The sequence below is a fragment of the Cornus florida genome, unplaced genomic scaffold (assembly GCF_030987335.1).
Source record: "Cornus florida cultivar Cherokee Brave unplaced genomic scaffold, ASM3098733v1 CherokeeBrave_3.0.0_Hap2_Chr11, whole genome shotgun sequence".
NCBI classification, from domain to species: domain Eukaryota; kingdom Viridiplantae; phylum Streptophyta; class Magnoliopsida; order Cornales; family Cornaceae; genus Cornus; species Cornus florida.
The window spans coordinates 92,943,409-92,960,332 of NW_026775581.1; the positions used below are offsets into that span (position 1 = coordinate 92,943,409).

Here is a 16,924-nt window from a genome sequence, read left to right on the forward strand (position 1 = left end):
AAAGGGACTCACAATAATTGTTGTAATGTGGATTGTGTTTGGTTGTATATAAATTGCTCGGCTGGATAGAGCCCTTTGTACTGGTCAATGGTTCCATTCTTTTCCCGCTGTATGTTACATCACATTACTGTCCAAGGCTCTGACCATCTTGCCATCATGTTATGTCTCAATGACTCGATTTCTCATTCTCAGCGCAGTTTCCAGTTCGACGCTCGTTGGGTCAAAGAAGAAGAATTTAAACCTCTTATTCAGAAAGCATGGTGTACTGTGATGACTGGTACGCCTATGCAGGGCATCAACCAAAAATTATAACACTGCACATCTGTTTTGAGAACTAGGCATCGAGGTAAACCCAATAATGCTAAAACTAGAATTCTAGAGTTGGAGCAGCGTTTATTGTTTCTCAAGGAACAAGTGCAAGGTTATGATCAACTGGAATGCTTCAAGCTGGAACAGGAATTAGGCGTTGTATGGAGGGATGAGGAGCTTTTCTGGTTCCAGAAATCCAGAATTTCTTGGTTGCAACAGGGCGATAAAAACTCTTCTTTTTTTAACAAAAAAACAAAAATTCGGTGCCGGAAGAATGAAATTATTGGCTTGGAAGACCCAAGTGGTCATTAGGTGGATTCAAAGGATAATATTCGGCGAGTCGCTGAGGATTACTTCCATAATCTATATGCATCGTTGCCGGCCCACGTGGATGATCAGTTTTGGAATCTTGTCGCCCCTAAAGTTACTAAGGATATGAATAAAATTTTATTGCAAGATGGGACTGTTGAGGAACTGCGGAAGCTTTGGCGAGTATGGGCCCGTATAAGTCTCCTGGCCCGGACGGCTTTACTCATCTGTTCTTTCAAACCAACTGGGAGGTAATTAAATTTGATCTTTTACAAGCTTTTAATTCGTTTCTCTAGGGCGACTTACTTCCACATAGTTTGAATCCTACCAATCTCGTTCTTATCCGAAAAATCAAACATCCGACAATGATGACGCATTTCAGGCCAATTGCTTTATGTAATGTGGCCTACAAATTGTTTTCCAAGACTTTGGCTAACGGACTCAAGCCCCTTCTTCCTCTTCTCATCAATGAAGCCCAGAGTGCTTTTATCCATCACCGTTTAATCCATGATAATATTGTACTTGCTCATGATCTTTTGCATGTTCTTCAATCTAAGAAGTCCGGTGAGTTAGGTTTTATGGCTCTTAAATTGGACATGGCCAAGGCTTATGATCGAGTCAGTTGGTCTTTCCTTTGTTAGTTTATGAAACAGTTGGGTTTTCACCAGAGATGGGTTAATCTGATTTTAGAGTGTATTAGTTCGGTATCCTACTCAGTGATGATTAATGGTGAAAGGGGAGATTATTTTACTCCATTTCGGTGTCTTCGGCAAGGCGACCCTATTTCCCCTTACTTATTTCTGATGTGCACTGAAGGGCTATCACTTTTATTCCAGGAGTTTGGCAAATGGAAAAATCTTCTGGGTATGAAGATGGGTAGGGGCTGTCCATCGATCTCTCACTTAATGCTTGCCGATGATGCCCTTCTTTTTTGTAAAGCCAAAGATCAGGAGGTGCATTGTATTAAATCCATTCTGGATAGATATTCGGCTTTAACGGGCCAATTGGTGAATTTGGATAAATCTTATCTTTTCTTCTCCCCAAATACGGCTTCGGATCAAAAAATTTCGTGTAATGCGATTTTGGAAATTTACAATGTGGATTGGAACAATGTTTATCTTGGACTCCCTTGTTTTGTGGGAAAATATAAAGTGGCAACAATGGGTTTCCTATCTGACAGAATCTCTGCTCGAACAAAATCTTTCAAAGGGAAGTTGTTATCTAAGGCCGGGAGAGAGGTTATGTTGAAAGCAGTTCTCTCGTCTCTTCCCACTTATGCTATGCAATGTTTGCGTCTTCCCAAGAAGAATTGTGCTGATTTGACCAATAAGTTCCTTAATTTTTGGTGGGGTGGCGAAGAGAAATCTAATAAGATTAAATGGGTGAGTTGGGACAGTCTTTGCTCTTCCAAGGTGGATGGTGGTTTAGGTTTAAAAAATGTTGAAGCCTTCAATCTTGCTCTTCTTGCTAAAATGGCATGGCTTATGGAACAAGGTGACGATTCTCTTCTTTATCGTTCTTTTAAGCAGGAATATTTTAAATCATGTGCTTTTGTTAATGCTGTGCCTAAATCCCACTCCTCCTGGGTATGGCGCAGTATTTTATCTGCCCAAGCTGTCATTAAGAAGGGATTAAGTTGGAGGATAGGTGACGGATCGAAAGTCAATTGTTGGTTAGATGTTACTCATCCTACTGCCACATCAAACCCTCTCGGGTCGCCTTTTTCTTTAGTAGCTGATCTTATGGTTCCCTCGTCACACTACTGAAATTCTACTTTGATTCGTCATCATTTCAATCCGAGAGATTGTGCTCTTATTTTTCAAATACCCACCAGTGTCAGTGGGGTGGTAGATTGTAAGGTGTGGGGTGCCACAAAGGATGGGTCTTTTTCAGTCAAAAGTACATATCATATTGCTCTGTCAACCTTAAAAAGCGAGACTGATCCATCTCCTTCTGCTGGCTATAGTTTTGATGCTGCAAAATCTAATATGTGGCGTACTATTTGGAAAATTCAAGCGCACCGAAAAATTTTATTTTTTCTTTGGCAAAGCTTACATAGGCGCATTCCAATTAATTTTTTGCTGTCCTTACGTAAAGCCTCTACAGTGCCTTCTTGCCTTTTCTGTGACGCTCCAGCCAAAACAGTTGATCACGTTCTCTGTACATGTCATTTTGCTTGTATGGTTTGGAGATTAAGTTCGTTACGACTGGATTTTGGGGGTTGTGGTCCAACTGTCTGGCCCAAGCGATGGGTGGCGATGTCTGACAAGTGGAGGCACTCTTCTGGTTCTTCGCAGTGTTATACCTTGCAGCTTTTATTTGTTGGACTCTTTAGAAATGCAGAAATGATCTTCTCTTTAATCATCGCTGATGGGATCCTTTTGAGGCATCACAAAAAGCTCTTACTGATTTCTTTGAATATCAAGAGATTCTACGACAATCTCAATCCATGTCTTTTCCTTCTCCTTCTTCCTTATCAGTTCATCCTCCTTTGCAGTGGCGCCCTCCACCGTTGGGATTTCTCAAACTCAATTTTGATGCGGCTTTTAATCAAGCCAAACAATTTGCGGTGGTGGGATGATTCTGCGCAACCATCTAGGACAGCCGGTTAAGGTGGCATCTGTTTTCCTCTCTCATGTTGGGGGTCCCTCTTTGGCTGAGGGTCTTGTGCTACATGAATGTCTTTCTTTGTTACATCTATGGGGCTATCAAAACGTGATTATTGAAGGGGATTGCCAACAAGTGATGTGGCTGAAGCCTTCAGTTGCAGCTTTATATGTGGTTTTTCAAGATGTCTCTAATCTTCTTTCTGTATGTAAGGGGTCCTCTTTAGCTTGGGTTCCTAGGGATGGTAACTGTGTAGCTCATTTAATGAGCAAAATGGCCTTGGTGGCTGAATGTGGTGATCTAGAATGGGGTGTCTGGCCTTCATGGCTTCTTAATGCCTTAGCTCTTGATTGTAATTCTTCTTTTATTCTATAATAGTCTTCTCTTGTTGGTGAAAAAAAAAAAAATGAAAAAGAAAAAGAAAAAGAAAAAGAAAAAGTATATAAATTGTCATATGTAAATAAGGTTTTGTAGTAAGGAAATTTTACACCTCCCAACACACTTACACATATTAATATAGCCCTTCATCTCAAAATTTTAATTTACCAACAGGTTAATGTTCTAATAGTATCAGCCTCTTATCTCTCAAAGAGAGGTCAGAAGTTCAAGTTTTTGAAGAGACAAGTGTGCGTGAATATCAATTAAAAAAATTTAAAAAATTTTAAAAATTGATTTTCTCAAAATATTCGCGCCAAGTATGCGTGGTTGCTTGTTTCAATGATGTACAATATATTTTTTAAAAGCAAATATTTACACACATATGTTTCTTTTGCATAAACGAAGAATATTCGAACAGATAGTGATTTTAAGAAGCCAAAAAAAGCTTTGTAGGTAAAAAAAATTAATGCATATTTGTGTTTTGAAGAATTAAGAAGCAAAAAATACAGTGAATTGAAAAGTACTTACGAATGAATTTAGATGAGCACTGAATATGATACACAAAAAAAATCTAATATTTTATAAAACATTTTTTAAAAAATAGATTTTTATTTAAATTTTATATCTAATTTAGCAATGTAAGATTATTGACTTAGGTTAAAAAAAAAAAAAAAAAAAAAATTCAAAAACAAGATTTATTGGGCCTAAAAGAGTTCAAAGGATTTATTTGTTTTTTTAAAGAAAAAAAAAAGTAGGATTTGGTATTAATTGTTTTTAATAATTTTTGTGGGTGATTGAAATAATTTGAGAATTAAAAAGTAAGAAAAAATAAAATAAAATAAAATAAAATGAAAGCAGCGTCTTGTGCTGAGCTGCTACGGTGTATCGGGAAATGAAGTGCTAATTGAAGAAAGCTCACCAACTACTCTTTTGAAGCATGAAAAAGTACATAATAAAAAGGAGCTATGGTACAATGCATGCAACAAATGCAAGAAAAAAAAAATCAAATTAAAAGGTGATAATCCGCCAGTTTGCGAAAATTGCAAAATAAAAGATCCGAAGTGCTTCAAAAGGTAGAAACATATTGAAATTTTCTTATTATATTAGTAACCAAAAAAAACATATTGATCGTTAATAAAATAAATAAACATTAATGTAGATTTGCGATTTGTTTAGAAGTTAAAATATGATACTGCAAAAAGTAATTGTTACAATTTTTGATCGATGTAAAACATTCACTTATTGCTTTATAGAAGAACTGCTGAGTTTTAAAGCCGAGATGACCATATCAATGATTTTTATTAATTAAAAAAAAAAAAAAAATTACCATATTTGTTGTACTATTAATAACTAAACAAACAAACATGTTTTGTTAATTCAATTTTGCAGGAAGAGGAGACAAATGAATTAGAGGTTCCAATAACAAATTGTGAGGGGAAAACATTTTTGTTCTACATAAGTATAACTGTATAAACAACAAAAAAGATGATTTGTTGTTCAACAATTTCAAAGCAAACGCAGTGTACTTGAAGAACAACAGAAATTCAAAAGAATAAAATGTTGATTATATTTTTCTGTGCTAAAAATTTATATACATATATATATATATTTGGTAATATCATTCACCATATTAATCTTTATTAGACAATTACACACTCCATACAAAATTTTATACAATATAGCATTTCATACTATATGTATGTAAATATTTGCACTGTACATGTACACACAAAATTATCATTGTATTTTTTTCACGTGCAGCGCAGGTGACAAACAACTTAGTATTATTAAATAAATAGTAAAATTGCAAGGACGAACGCAAGCAGTGAGCTCACCTCCATTGGATTCACATTCACTTAATGTCAGCTGACACTGAAAACGCATTCATTGTACACTTTGATTTTGTGTGAAAATGACTTACGGAGTATTTTAGACTATAAAAATGTCATTATCTTTTTCATTTATAGTACTGTACTAAAATATTTTATGTTATTTCACAGATTGTTCACTAGCGAACTAGGGTCCATCTAAACAAATACTACTTGTGAAGGAGCCGAAAGTGGACTGGGTCATCTTTGGGCCGGTCCACCCAGTCCAAAGCGTTCTTGAGCCTTTGAACCAATTACAGAGAGAGTTTTTAGGCCCAGAGGGCCATTGGACCACCTCCAAGCCCAACCTCTTCGGCATTATGAAGGGCCCCCCATCCAACACAGCCCGAGAATAAGACCCATTGAAAACAGGCCCAGATTTGAGAGTTTTGAGATAGATTTTAGGGCAAATGTACACTTCTATAAATAAAAAAATTAGAGAGATGAAAAGAGGCCGATTGTGTGAAATGTAAGAATATACTTTCGGAATATAGAGAGTAATTTCTTGCATCTTCAACTTGTTATTCCACAGTAAAAATATGTTTGGAAAAGAAAAAACAACTATTAGAAGCCTTTTTACCACTATAAATAGATATATAATTTGAAAACCTATAGTATTTTGGCATTGATATAAAATCCATTATTATTTGAGCAAATCAACTCGAACATGTTTTGAACTGTATTTTTTTTTTTTTTTTTTTTTTTTACCATGACCCAATTTTTAAAATTAATAGTCAAACTTAATAACTTGATTTAATTGCTTATGTACTATGCTATTAAAGTAGGTAATTATAAGATCGGCTTCAAGACATTTAATGACAACAATTAATTAAATTAGACTACCCTTTAAGATAAAAGTATTATTATTCCAATAAAAAATAATATCATTGACAGACTTTAATACTCGACTTAAAATCGACAAAGATAAAAATCTGATGTGTAAATAAGCATCATTACTATCCTTGTTTGTTTCTATAAAATACTCTTGTTTATTTCCATAAAATACGTCATTTTTTCCTTCCTTAATTTGTACAAAATCTAGAATAAAAACTATAATGTTTTTATAATTTTTCAATACTTTGCAATTTAAAAAAATAAAATAAAAATTCCTCCCATTATTTTTGTTTCTATGAGTCATATAAATTATTAATTTTGATCATTATAGAATCTAACAAATGCCTATCAAAATAATAGATGAATATTAATGATCAAAGACATAATCTTTTATAACTAAAGAGAGATACACAATCTAATTATATATAGAACATGTAATCTGAAGTATCTCAGAGTCATTACACATGCTCTAAGGAAGAAAAGAAAAAGAAGAAAAAAAAAAAGAGTCGTTAGAGAGAGATGCAATGTGATATGGTGATTGAAACTTTAATTATCAATAAAGATATAAGATTAAGATAGAAATCTAAAAAGATTATAACTTTTCAAATAGTTAATTAACTTATATTTTAAAACAGATCTCGTTATTTTTGACACATAAATAATCATATAGTCTCAATAAAATAGTAAGTTTTTATTTATGGAGGTAAATAGCATAACTCTTTTTTTAATCTGAACTCCTCCTCTGATTGCTCATTTTCAACATTGAATTGAAAACAATTGTAATTTGTGAAAACATTTCATCCCTTCTAAAGATTTACCAATCTCATAAACATTAGAAAAGACTTCTCTATCCATCGAAAATTTGTTCTAGAAGTTGTTTGCAAACGTTCAAATAGGAGTGCCAAACGAATCAAAAAGCATCCAACACCTCGACCTAATTCACACTCTGTGTTCACACCTAGCCTCAATCTCCACCGCACATCAGATCACCTGATCACACCGCCGCCGCCATCACCGTTGAATCAGTGCACAAACATCATTCGTTACGTAGCTCTGATGCACCATTTCTTTGACTGACAAGTGACACGTCTGGTATATACTGCCACGTGGTTAATTTGTATGCCGCTACTTGTAAATCATATCTTCACGTCTCCGCATCACAAAACAGAACAAGGTTGTCTCTCTCTCTCTCTCTCTCTCTCTCTCTCTCTTTCTATATATATATTATACATATATATCCTATTGCATCCCTTCGTTTATCGTCAATGCTCTGTTCTTCGGCTCGTATTCTTATCCGGAAAAATTTTAGCATACCGAAGCAAACCCTTTTCGCTTCTCCAAAGATTTATTCGAGTTCTCTGTTTTCTCAGCCAATCAAAAGAGGGTTTTTGCGTCCTTCATCGTTTCCTCCTATACATCACCGAATCAATTCAACAAAAACTCCTTCGTTGGGTTTGAGATCAGATCGCACAATGGCCAGCCAATCAGAGAAGCCCACATCAGTTCATGAATTTACCGTTAAGGTTTGTTTTTTAAACCTCTCCATATGGGGTCTCTGATTTACAATTTGTGTATGTATGTATACGCCTTTGTATCTTTGAATATATGCACACACACACACATACACATATAGATAGATAGATAGATATAGATACATGTATATATTTAGAGGGTTATGGTTAGTTGGTGAATGGTGATGATGTTAATTAGGAGTGTCAAGATCCGAGTTTTTGGCATCTTTTACCCAACTGGGATTCTTTTAATTTTTATTTTCATATGAGATTGTATATCTTGTTTAATGATCTACCCGTTCGTGTTTGTGTTTTAACTGAAATTGAGGGAGTATTAGGTGTAGAAAGTGTTCAAATATTAGAAATATGTGGTCACAATTGGTAACACATTTAAGGACTAGTAGGGTAGCATATTCATGAAGCAAAGAAAGTATATAATAGGAAGTTCAGATTTTTAGCATGTTCACAATTGAGGCAAGTGTACATTTTTAGCTATCTTTCTAACATTTTGTGATATTCTTTTTCAAATTCCTTTTGATTCCATATTCTATGGATTGCCCTTTTAATTATCAATTGGGATGTCTTTTTAGGTGTCATCTTTGTTATATATGCTGTTTGAATATCAATACTGCTCTGTTTACTCAAATGGAAGGTGAATTGCAGGTTACAAGTTTAGGAATGTGGTCACAAGTAACATGAATTTGGATCGAAATTTGATATTATGAGAGGGATTCATAACCATCCTTGTAGATTCTGTGAAGTTGTCATTTTGTATTTGCTAAATACCAACTTGTTTTTATAATTGTTTCCCTTATGATCCACGGGACAATTCTTCTAAGTTATCTGCAAGTTAGTGGTTTTTGAGAAAATGAAAAAGAAAATGTTCTCTTTTTGTCTTTTTAATTGGAGCCTCAATCCTTGGGAGTTACCTACAAGTTAGTGGTTTTCGAGAAAAAAGAAAAAGAAATAAATGTTCTCCTTTTGTCTTTTAAATGGGAGCCTCAACCCTTGGGAGCAAGCAGTTAGATTTTGTCTCCTACTGTGGAATTAAATTTTCTTTCCCAATGAAGATGTGGTAGGTTTCTATTGTCATCTTGGATATTGAGTAGTTTTGGAAGTTGATACTAATATTTTACTCGAGGAAATGATAAAAGTATCGAATCGGTTTTAAAACCAACCGAGGTGTCAAACATTGATTGAAACACTATAATAGGAGAGAGTGCCTATCTTATTGATTGTTGTGTAAGAATCCTTGTTGGGCACTGCTTATTGCAGTCGCCATAAAACTGATTCGGGCATCGTATCATTACTCTTTACTTAAATAGAAGTGAATTTTTGTTACTGTCATGTGTGTGCTCAATTGAAATGTTTTCAAGCAGTAAGCCATTAGTAGGAGGGCAATTTTACTTACGAGTTTCATATGTTATCATATTCCTCTTCTTTGCAGGATGCCAGAGGGAATGATGTTGACCTGAGCTCTTACAAGGGGAAGGTCCTACTAATTGTCAATGTTGCATCACAATGGTATAGTTGGCTCCTCATCCTTTTTCTTGTAGGATTTTAATCTCAAATATTTTCCTTTTTAGGTTGGGCTGGATTGTTAATTCAATAGAGAGCTGACTTTTGCATGATTAGTCCCCATTTGATTTTCACCAGCTGGAAGATGTCATTAGGTTCCTTGACTACTTTACTCATAATCATCCTTACACATCATAGATTCGGAATGATCCATATACACTCATATATGTACATATATGATGTATATACATGTTTGTTGATAGCCACTAGTGGGACCTGAAAAGTTTTATTTTTTTATTTTTAAAATCTACAATGGACAAGAAGTTACAAACCATTAAACCCAGAATTTCTTTCAGCCAATAGCTTAGTTTCCTCAAACTACATCTTTCCGAATTAACATCCAGTATAGCTCATTTTCTTTTTAGAAATTATTCAATATCTAACTACAGTAGATCGGTTATATAGCAATTTGCCAAAAAAATGTTTGTCATTGAGTGCTCAATTTTTTTTATGCAGTGGCTTAACCAATTCAAATTACACCGAATTGAGTCAGATATACGAGAAGTACAAAAATCAAGGTAATTTTGGTATTCTTTTTCTTTGGGCCTGGCACATTCTAGTAATACCAACTTTTTTTTTCTATTAGTATGTGATAGCATTTTCCTGCCCTATGTTATAGGTCTTACGATTTCCTTTGCAACTGATATGCTATTACTTATATTATATTATATATATATATATATATAGATGTAGAAATATTTAAATGCAGACGTTTCTCCATCTTGAAATCGACTCATCCTTTTATCTGAATGCAGGTCTTGAGATTCTGGCATTTCCCTGCAACCAGTTTGGAGCTCAGGAGCCAGGGGATAATGAACAGATATTAGAGTTTGCTTGCACTCGCTTTAAGGCTGAATATCCTATTTTTGATAAGGTAGGAACTTCTATGGAGATGATTAAAAATTCTCACTTTTATGTTTTTTGTCAAAACATAGTTTTGTATCTAATCTTCTCAACTTTAAGGGGAGCTGTCATTGAACTTTGTTTTCATGCAAAAATGTGGTAGATATGCAACAATTTAGATTTAATTAAATTTTTAATACTTGAGCTTTAAACTTCAATTAGCTGCTACCTCTTTAGCATCAGGTATCTAAGAGTATCCATTAATATGTTACATTTATATATATTGTGTACTTGCAAAATTATCCAAAACCTGGAGCGTAGGTATTTGACTCATACCTTAAATCTAGTAAGCAATTGTATAGGAATGACAAGTTATATGTTTCTTGTCTCCATCAATGTGATGATAGTTAATTCTGAACACTAATTTGTTTGAGCTGATACAATTGGGTTGTTACATTTGTGCATGTGAGTGCCTGTTTTCCTTTAGTTCATTTTCTGATGATACTTAAGACAATTACTGATACCTGATTTATCTGGACCGACTCATTCTAGATCAGCAAGTTGGGCTGTATATCTTTGTTTTAATTTCTAAGTAGCATTCTGATGATACTTAAGACAATTACTGATACCTGATTTATCTGGACCGACTCATTCTAGATCAGCAAGTTGGGCTTTATATCTTTGTTTTAATTTCTAAGTAGCAGAAATACAAAGTTCATCAAGACGGTATGCTAAGGGTTTGGTGGGTGGGGTTGGGGTTTTTGAGTTGGTTTAGGAGGAGGTTGAATAAAACTTTTGTTGCTTACATGTCCTTCCTTGTGTATCATTCTCTTTAACCAAGAAATTAGGAAGTCTTAAGACCATAGAAGAATAAACTTATTCCACTGGCTATGTAATAACTTGATGAAGATTGTATAAACTTTTTACTAGTCATCGGCAAGTCCTGGTATACCAATGAGACGTCACCTGTCAGACGGGCACTATGCCATCTCTCTTTACAAATTTATTCCACTAGTTATGTACGCGATGCCCCTCTGCCAAATTTACGACTTTCCTCTCTATTTTGAAGAATAATTTACTTTTTGTGTTCTTTAAACACAGGTTGAAGTGAATGGTTCAAATGCTGCACCGCTTTACAAATATCTGAAGTCAAGCAAAGGTGGACTTTTCGGAGACAACATCAAATGGAATTTCTCTAAGTTCTTGGTTGATAAAGAGGGGAAAGTGGTTGACCGTTATGCGCCGACAACTTCTCCTCTTGGCATCGAGGTGAAGGCCTAAACCCGTTTATTCCCGTTGCGTCCATATTCATTGAGTTATATGATAGCTGACAAAAACTTTCTGGTTTTTGTTGTTTTTATTTTGCAGAAGGATGTGAAGAAATTGCTGGGGGTTGAATGAAGGTTGAATGTGGTTTCTTTTCCAGCTTATTAGTAAATAATCGTCACCGATGATGATAATTCCCATGAATAAATAATGTACGAGGGATCTCGCAATTTTCACACCCTTGTTTGTAATAGAATTGCAGTTATGTTATGACACCCTTGTTTGTAATAGAATTGCAGTTATGTTATGAAATGGATAGTTTTCCTTTTCTATATTTTGTATTAGAAATTTAGAAGTCACACACACACAGATAGATATATATATATATATTCGCTTATATGGAGGAACTTTTATATTGATGGTTTAGGGATAACTATGCACCCTCTTGGGAGAAAGTATACAATCACCTTGTATACCTGTAAAGGCACAGTTACATGTTTTTTTTTTTTTTTTTTTTTACCTTGTTGAAAATTACATAGTTTTCGCGTGAGTTTTCATAAGCGATTTGTCATTTGTTTGAAAACGGTTTCTTGCTTTTTTACGATGATGTGGTATATCAGGGTAAGCTGTTTTTTTATGAGTATTTCTAGAAGTTAAGAAGTTCTTTTTGGTACAACAAGGTATATTTTTTTAAAGACAATAGTTAGATCTACATTAGTGAGGATATATAACATATTCATTATTGATGTGGACTAATAATAAATGGGCGTGTCATTTTTAATTACCAAATCAAATATTACAATTTTAAATTTACATGTTATATTCATAAACCTTTAGGTCTACAAATTACTAGTAATCAACCTAAAATTTTTCACTACTTTTTAATCCCAGTTTAATAAATATTTTAGGAGATGAGTGTGACTCTCTTTTTCTTTTAATAAGAGAACATATTCATAGGTGCTTTCTCCTCTTGCTGGCTTTGTCTCATTTCAAAAAGGATTAGCTAAAAGGTCAGGAACAACTTATGTATAAGTTGTGATTCAGGAGTTGAAACATGCGTTTTGATCTAGATAAAGAGGGCTCACTGGAGCATCCGCCCGGCAACTACAAATAAATTCAAAATCCCTTTTTATTTTTATTTTTTATTTTTGTGGTGATTATTTAGGTCCTACAGCCAAATAAATCACATAAAAAGTCTCACCTGATTCATATGTACCCTTTTATCAACTTTTTATCAAAATAATTAACATTTTAGTCTGAAATCTCGGATAACTTTAATTAGAATTTATCAGTATTTAGACTATTGCAAGAAACAATCCTAAACTACTAATTTGTTACAAAATATTATTCTACCTCAGTTTCAATTAAATAGCAACTTAATTTGAAAGTAACTTGCACAAAGAGTAAACTTGTACATCTTCTTTTTGTACCAAAAGTCAGCAGTGTGGTAGTGGTGGTGATGGACGGTAGGGGGATGGGGAAAGTTTGGGTTGGGTGGGTGGTGGGTTGTTGGTGGTGGTGATGGTTCATAAATGGTTTGTAAATATTTTGCATAATGTATGAAATAATTTGGATCAAATATATAAATCTTTCTCAAATACAAAATTATTAGCATAAAGTTATCCTATTTATAATATATTGTATTAAACACTCATTCTTTTAAAAATATGATACTTTTGTAATATATAAGCGGTAATTTATTAAATAATTCCTTAATATTATTACTTTAACATTTTGCAATATCATTGTTAGTGGAATAAACACGTGGAAGTAGATTACAGGTTCAAGTAAAGTCAAAAACCATGTTCATACTTCCTATCTCTGTCTTTCTCCTTCCCACCTTCCCAATTCCCAGTGTCAGTGTCACTCAGACTTCTATTGTCTGCCTACAGAGTTATTCTTCTTTCCCAGATCAGCTTCTATAATGGCAAGCCAATCCACCAAGGATCAAGAAACAATCTACGACTTCACTGTTAAGGTTAGATTATCCTCTAATGTCCTAATATTATATTTGTGTTTGTATTTGTATTTGTGTAATATAATTTGGGAATGTTTTATTTTTCTTTTCAGTATTTCTGACTGTAAAACCCTTAATATCATATTTGTAATATATTTTATTTTGTTTTGTAATATTTTATTTTGAGGTAGAAGCATAATATTGGTTGCTTTCTGTTTAGCTATGAGAAATATCATATACGTGTGCGCATGTGTGTGTGTCAATGAACAGCTGCGCATGGATCTATGAGACTTGTTAGACATCTTTAAGGAGAATTTTCCTTTTTAATATTATAAACCAAATTATTCATATATTATGCTTCCTTTTGGTAGCAGGATGCTAAAGGAAATGATGTAGATCTTAGCATTTACAAGGGAAAAGTCCTACTGATCATTAATGTTGCTTCCAAATGGTATAAGTCCATTTGCTTTTCTTTTTCTCCATACTTTCTTATTCATCTTTGTGGTGATTCTTTTCTAATTGGGCTCCTCTTATACGGTAGACTATATTTCCCAAATTTACTACATCTCAAATTATATATTGGTTTCGCTGAAAATTATGGGGCTGATCGATCTTCTCATATGGATTTTACTGATTAAATTGATCACCAAACTTCATTAGTTTTTAAATTATAAAATTTTGTTAAGGGAAATCTTATGGGCTCGGCTTCTCCTATTGTTTCTACCTGGTTCTTCAATTCATTTTCATTATATCATCTGCCCTAATAAGTTTTTTTATTTGTCATTTATTTATTTACTTTTGTTAATTATGACAGTGGATTGACCAACTCCAACTACAAAGAACTGAATCAATTACATGAGAAGTACAAAGATCAAGGTTTGTGTTTTGGACCTTTTGTAGTTGCTTTATGAATGGATGTTATTTCTTTTCTTTCTTTCTCTTTTCCCAGGTAAACTTTATGCATGCCATTTTTTTTATTTATTTCCACAACCACATGGTAATAATTATGGATCTATGGCATTGTAGCAAAGCGTAGTAAAGAATTTTGCTTCTCTCTATGTGTAGATCATAAAATGTTTCTTATATACAGAGGCATCAGGATTGATATGAAATTTTATTTGACTATGCTTATATGTTTCCATAAAGTTGAAACTAAGTGATAATTGTTCGACTTAATAAGCCTTTTTTTTTTTTTTTTTGGTGCAGGCTTGGAGATATTAGCATTTCCATGCAATCAATTTGGTGAGCAGGAACCAGGAAGCAATGATCAGATCTTAGATTTTGTCTGCACTCAATTCAAATCAGAATTTCCCATCTTTGATAAGGTACACGAAAAATAAAATAGAACTTTGTATTTCCCATTATCTTAAGCTGACTGCTAACTATAGTTCTAAACTCCTTTTTTCACGATAAGGTTTCTCCTGCATATATAGACCTTTTCTTTCATGTCATACTCATGGTGAATAAATTAAAAATATATATATAGAGTAGCTAACTTACCATTTAATTCAGTCTTCACAACTTAAAGTTCGCTAAATGTTTTTTTCCCCCGCTACCCTAGGGTGTCCCTAACCCATTTAGAGTCTATAATACCTTTGGGTGATGAGTTATTGTTTGGCGTAATGGTAAAAGTTTGAGATGACAAGCATGAGGACAGAAGTCTTAAAGGTTAAGTTTGTCTCGTGTCTTCCCCTCCAAGCATCCTGAGCAAGAGAGACATTCGCTGGGTAATACACTTGCACTTATATCTTTAGATGCATACAATCTCCCACAAACCAAGCACGTGACCGATAAGTAGAGGACAGAGCTGCATGTAAGATGTCTAGTTTTTGAGCCGTTGTCTCAGCCAACTCAGCTACCATATGGGTTAGATAGAAATAATTCTTATGTTGATGAACCCTTAAGCTTCGTTCCATAGGAATGAAAAAATTTGGATGGAAGGGAGAGAAAAAGGGATGGATGAGATATCGAGATTGTGTCCTTCCCTCTTTTTGTTTGGTTGAATGGAAGATTAGAGAATAAGCTCACAAATTATTGTGTTCGTTAAAAGAGAAGAGAAGAGGATGTTTTAAATTGTTTTTACCATTATACCCATCACTATCTATGGTATTGTAATTTATGGAGGATAGTATTGCAACTTAAAACTTGTATAATAGCCTCACTCGTTTTCCCTCCTCTCTTCCGCCGATATTAGGAAGGATAAAAATTTGTGAAGGAGGAAGGATGACTTGTCTATCCTTTCTCTCCTTGTCTTCTCCCTATGGAACAAACGAAGAAAGTTTATTCCTTCCTTTCTATCTTCCTTTTCCTTCCTCCCTACCGCACAAAGCATTAATGTGATGGAGCTCTCTATTCAACTTTAAGTCGGACATATGGTATACCAGTAGCAGTTTACAGAGCTATCATTATCGTATGAGCTATATCAATTCTATTTTCAGGATGTATGCTATATGATTTCTCATCCTTCACTTTGGAGCATCAATATATGAAGGGTCTGAAATTTTGATACAACCTTTTCCTTTTTAGTTGTGTCATATTGTATTTGGCTTCACTTTCTATTCTTTTTCCAGATTGAAGTGAATGGAGACAATGCTGCTCCTCTATATAGGTTCCTAAAATCAGGGAAATGGGGAATCTTTGGAGATGATATTCAATGGAACTTCACAAAGTTCCTTGTTGATAAGAATGGGCATGCTGTTGATCGCTATTATCCCACAACTTCTCCTCTTACCATTGAGGTAAAGTCGACTTTCCATTCTTCTGATTTTGGTAGTTCATTTCAGTTGTACTCTCTTTCTGTTGCTTTGCAGCAACTCATATGATAAATGATATATATATATATAGGTGATGGCATTCTGCTGACTTTGTGACACTATTGCAGATAGATGTCAAGAAGTTGTTGGGGGTCATGTAAGTGCTGAGATTTGAAGGCTTCACGAGGTCATAATAAATGTAAAGCAAGTGGATGCTTGACTTGTGTTTGGTGTCTGGTTCTGTGCCGTTGAGATGCATGAAAGTTGTAATGGATAATATTATACTTAAAAATCTAATTGCAGTTCCTGAAAATGCAGTTCCAAATTCAAGTTTTTGTTGTTGTGTGTTTAATCATGACATTTTATTGATACCTCTAATGGTAGAGATTGATTTTCTCACTTCTGGTTCAAACTGAACCATACCTTGTCCATTTTTATATCACTGAATTGACCAACAGATCATGTAAATACTCGAGGTTCTAGTATTTTCTCTGAGGCCTGTCTGAAATTGAGTACATTTAGTTGCTTTTTTCACCTTTTAGCAAAATTTTCATCTCTTGAGGTTATTTTTTTACATATGGTTCCTTTTGTGATCGTGCTCAATGCCTTAACAGCTATTTATTGCAGAAAGCATAAGCAATTGAGCAGTTGAAGGGATCAGGCTACTTTCAAGTCTTGTTTGATTTTAACTTTTTTGTTTTTTATAATTAA

General features: G+C 34.1%; 2 protein-coding genes across 3 annotated transcripts; both read left to right on the forward strand.

Moving 5' to 3' along the window:
* The first annotated feature begins 7,515 nt into the window (after positions 1-7,515).
* Positions 7,516-11,835, forward strand: LOC132282474 (probable phospholipid hydroperoxide glutathione peroxidase). Its single transcript, XM_059784180.1, has 6 exons — positions 7,516-7,828; positions 9,264-9,340; positions 9,851-9,912; positions 10,150-10,268; positions 11,339-11,506; positions 11,606-11,835. The coding sequence occupies exons 1-6, from the start codon at positions 7,571-7,573 to the stop codon at positions 11,636-11,638; spliced, it is 717 nt and encodes a 238-aa protein (XP_059640163.1). The 5' UTR covers positions 7,516-7,570; the 3' UTR covers positions 11,639-11,835.
* Positions 11,836-13,318: 1,483 nt separating this feature from the next.
* LOC132282527 (probable glutathione peroxidase 8) lies at positions 13,319-16,612 on the forward strand. 2 transcript variants are annotated; one of them, XM_059784245.1, is made up of 6 exons: positions 13,319-13,481; positions 13,835-13,911; positions 14,275-14,336; positions 14,667-14,785; positions 16,031-16,198; positions 16,305-16,612. In XM_059784245.1, exons 1-6 carry the CDS (start codon positions 13,428-13,430, stop codon positions 16,320-16,322), a joined length of 498 nt encoding a protein of 165 aa, XP_059640228.1. In that variant the 5' UTR covers positions 13,319-13,427; the 3' UTR covers positions 16,323-16,612. The 2 variants fall into 2 exon arrangements, with proteins under 2 accessions (XP_059640228.1, XP_059640227.1); XM_059784244.1 differs by having other exon boundaries at positions 13,321-13,481; positions 16,342-16,612.
* The last annotated feature ends 312 nt before the right edge of the window (positions 16,613-16,924 follow it).

What these genes read in the sequence shown, in the direction of transcription:
- LOC132282474 (XM_059784180.1), top strand. Translation starts at nt 7,571, where the DNA reads ATGCTCTGTTCTTCGGCTCGTATTCTTATCCGGAAAAATTTTAGCATA. An exon ending in CGAGAAGTACAAAAATCAAG is followed by an intron (nt 9,913 to 10,149) that starts GTAATTTTGGTA and finishes ATCTGAATGCAG; the next exon opens with GTCTTGAGATTCTGGCATTT. An exon ending in CTTCTCCTCTTGGCATCGAG is followed by an intron (nt 11,507 to 11,605) that starts GTGAAGGCCTAA and finishes TTTATTTTGCAG; the next exon opens with AAGGATGTGAAGAAATTGCT.
- LOC132282527 (XM_059784244.1), top strand. Translation starts at nt 13,428, where the DNA reads ATGGCAAGCCAATCCACCAAGGATCAAGAAACAATCTACGACTTCACT. An exon ending in AATTTCCCATCTTTGATAAG is followed by an intron (nt 14,786 to 16,030) that starts GTACACGAAAAA and finishes TTCTTTTTCCAG; the next exon opens with ATTGAAGTGAATGGAGACAA. An exon ending in CTTCTCCTCTTACCATTGAG is followed by an intron (nt 16,199 to 16,341) that starts GTAAAGTCGACT and finishes ACACTATTGCAG; the next exon opens with ATAGATGTCAAGAAGTTGTT.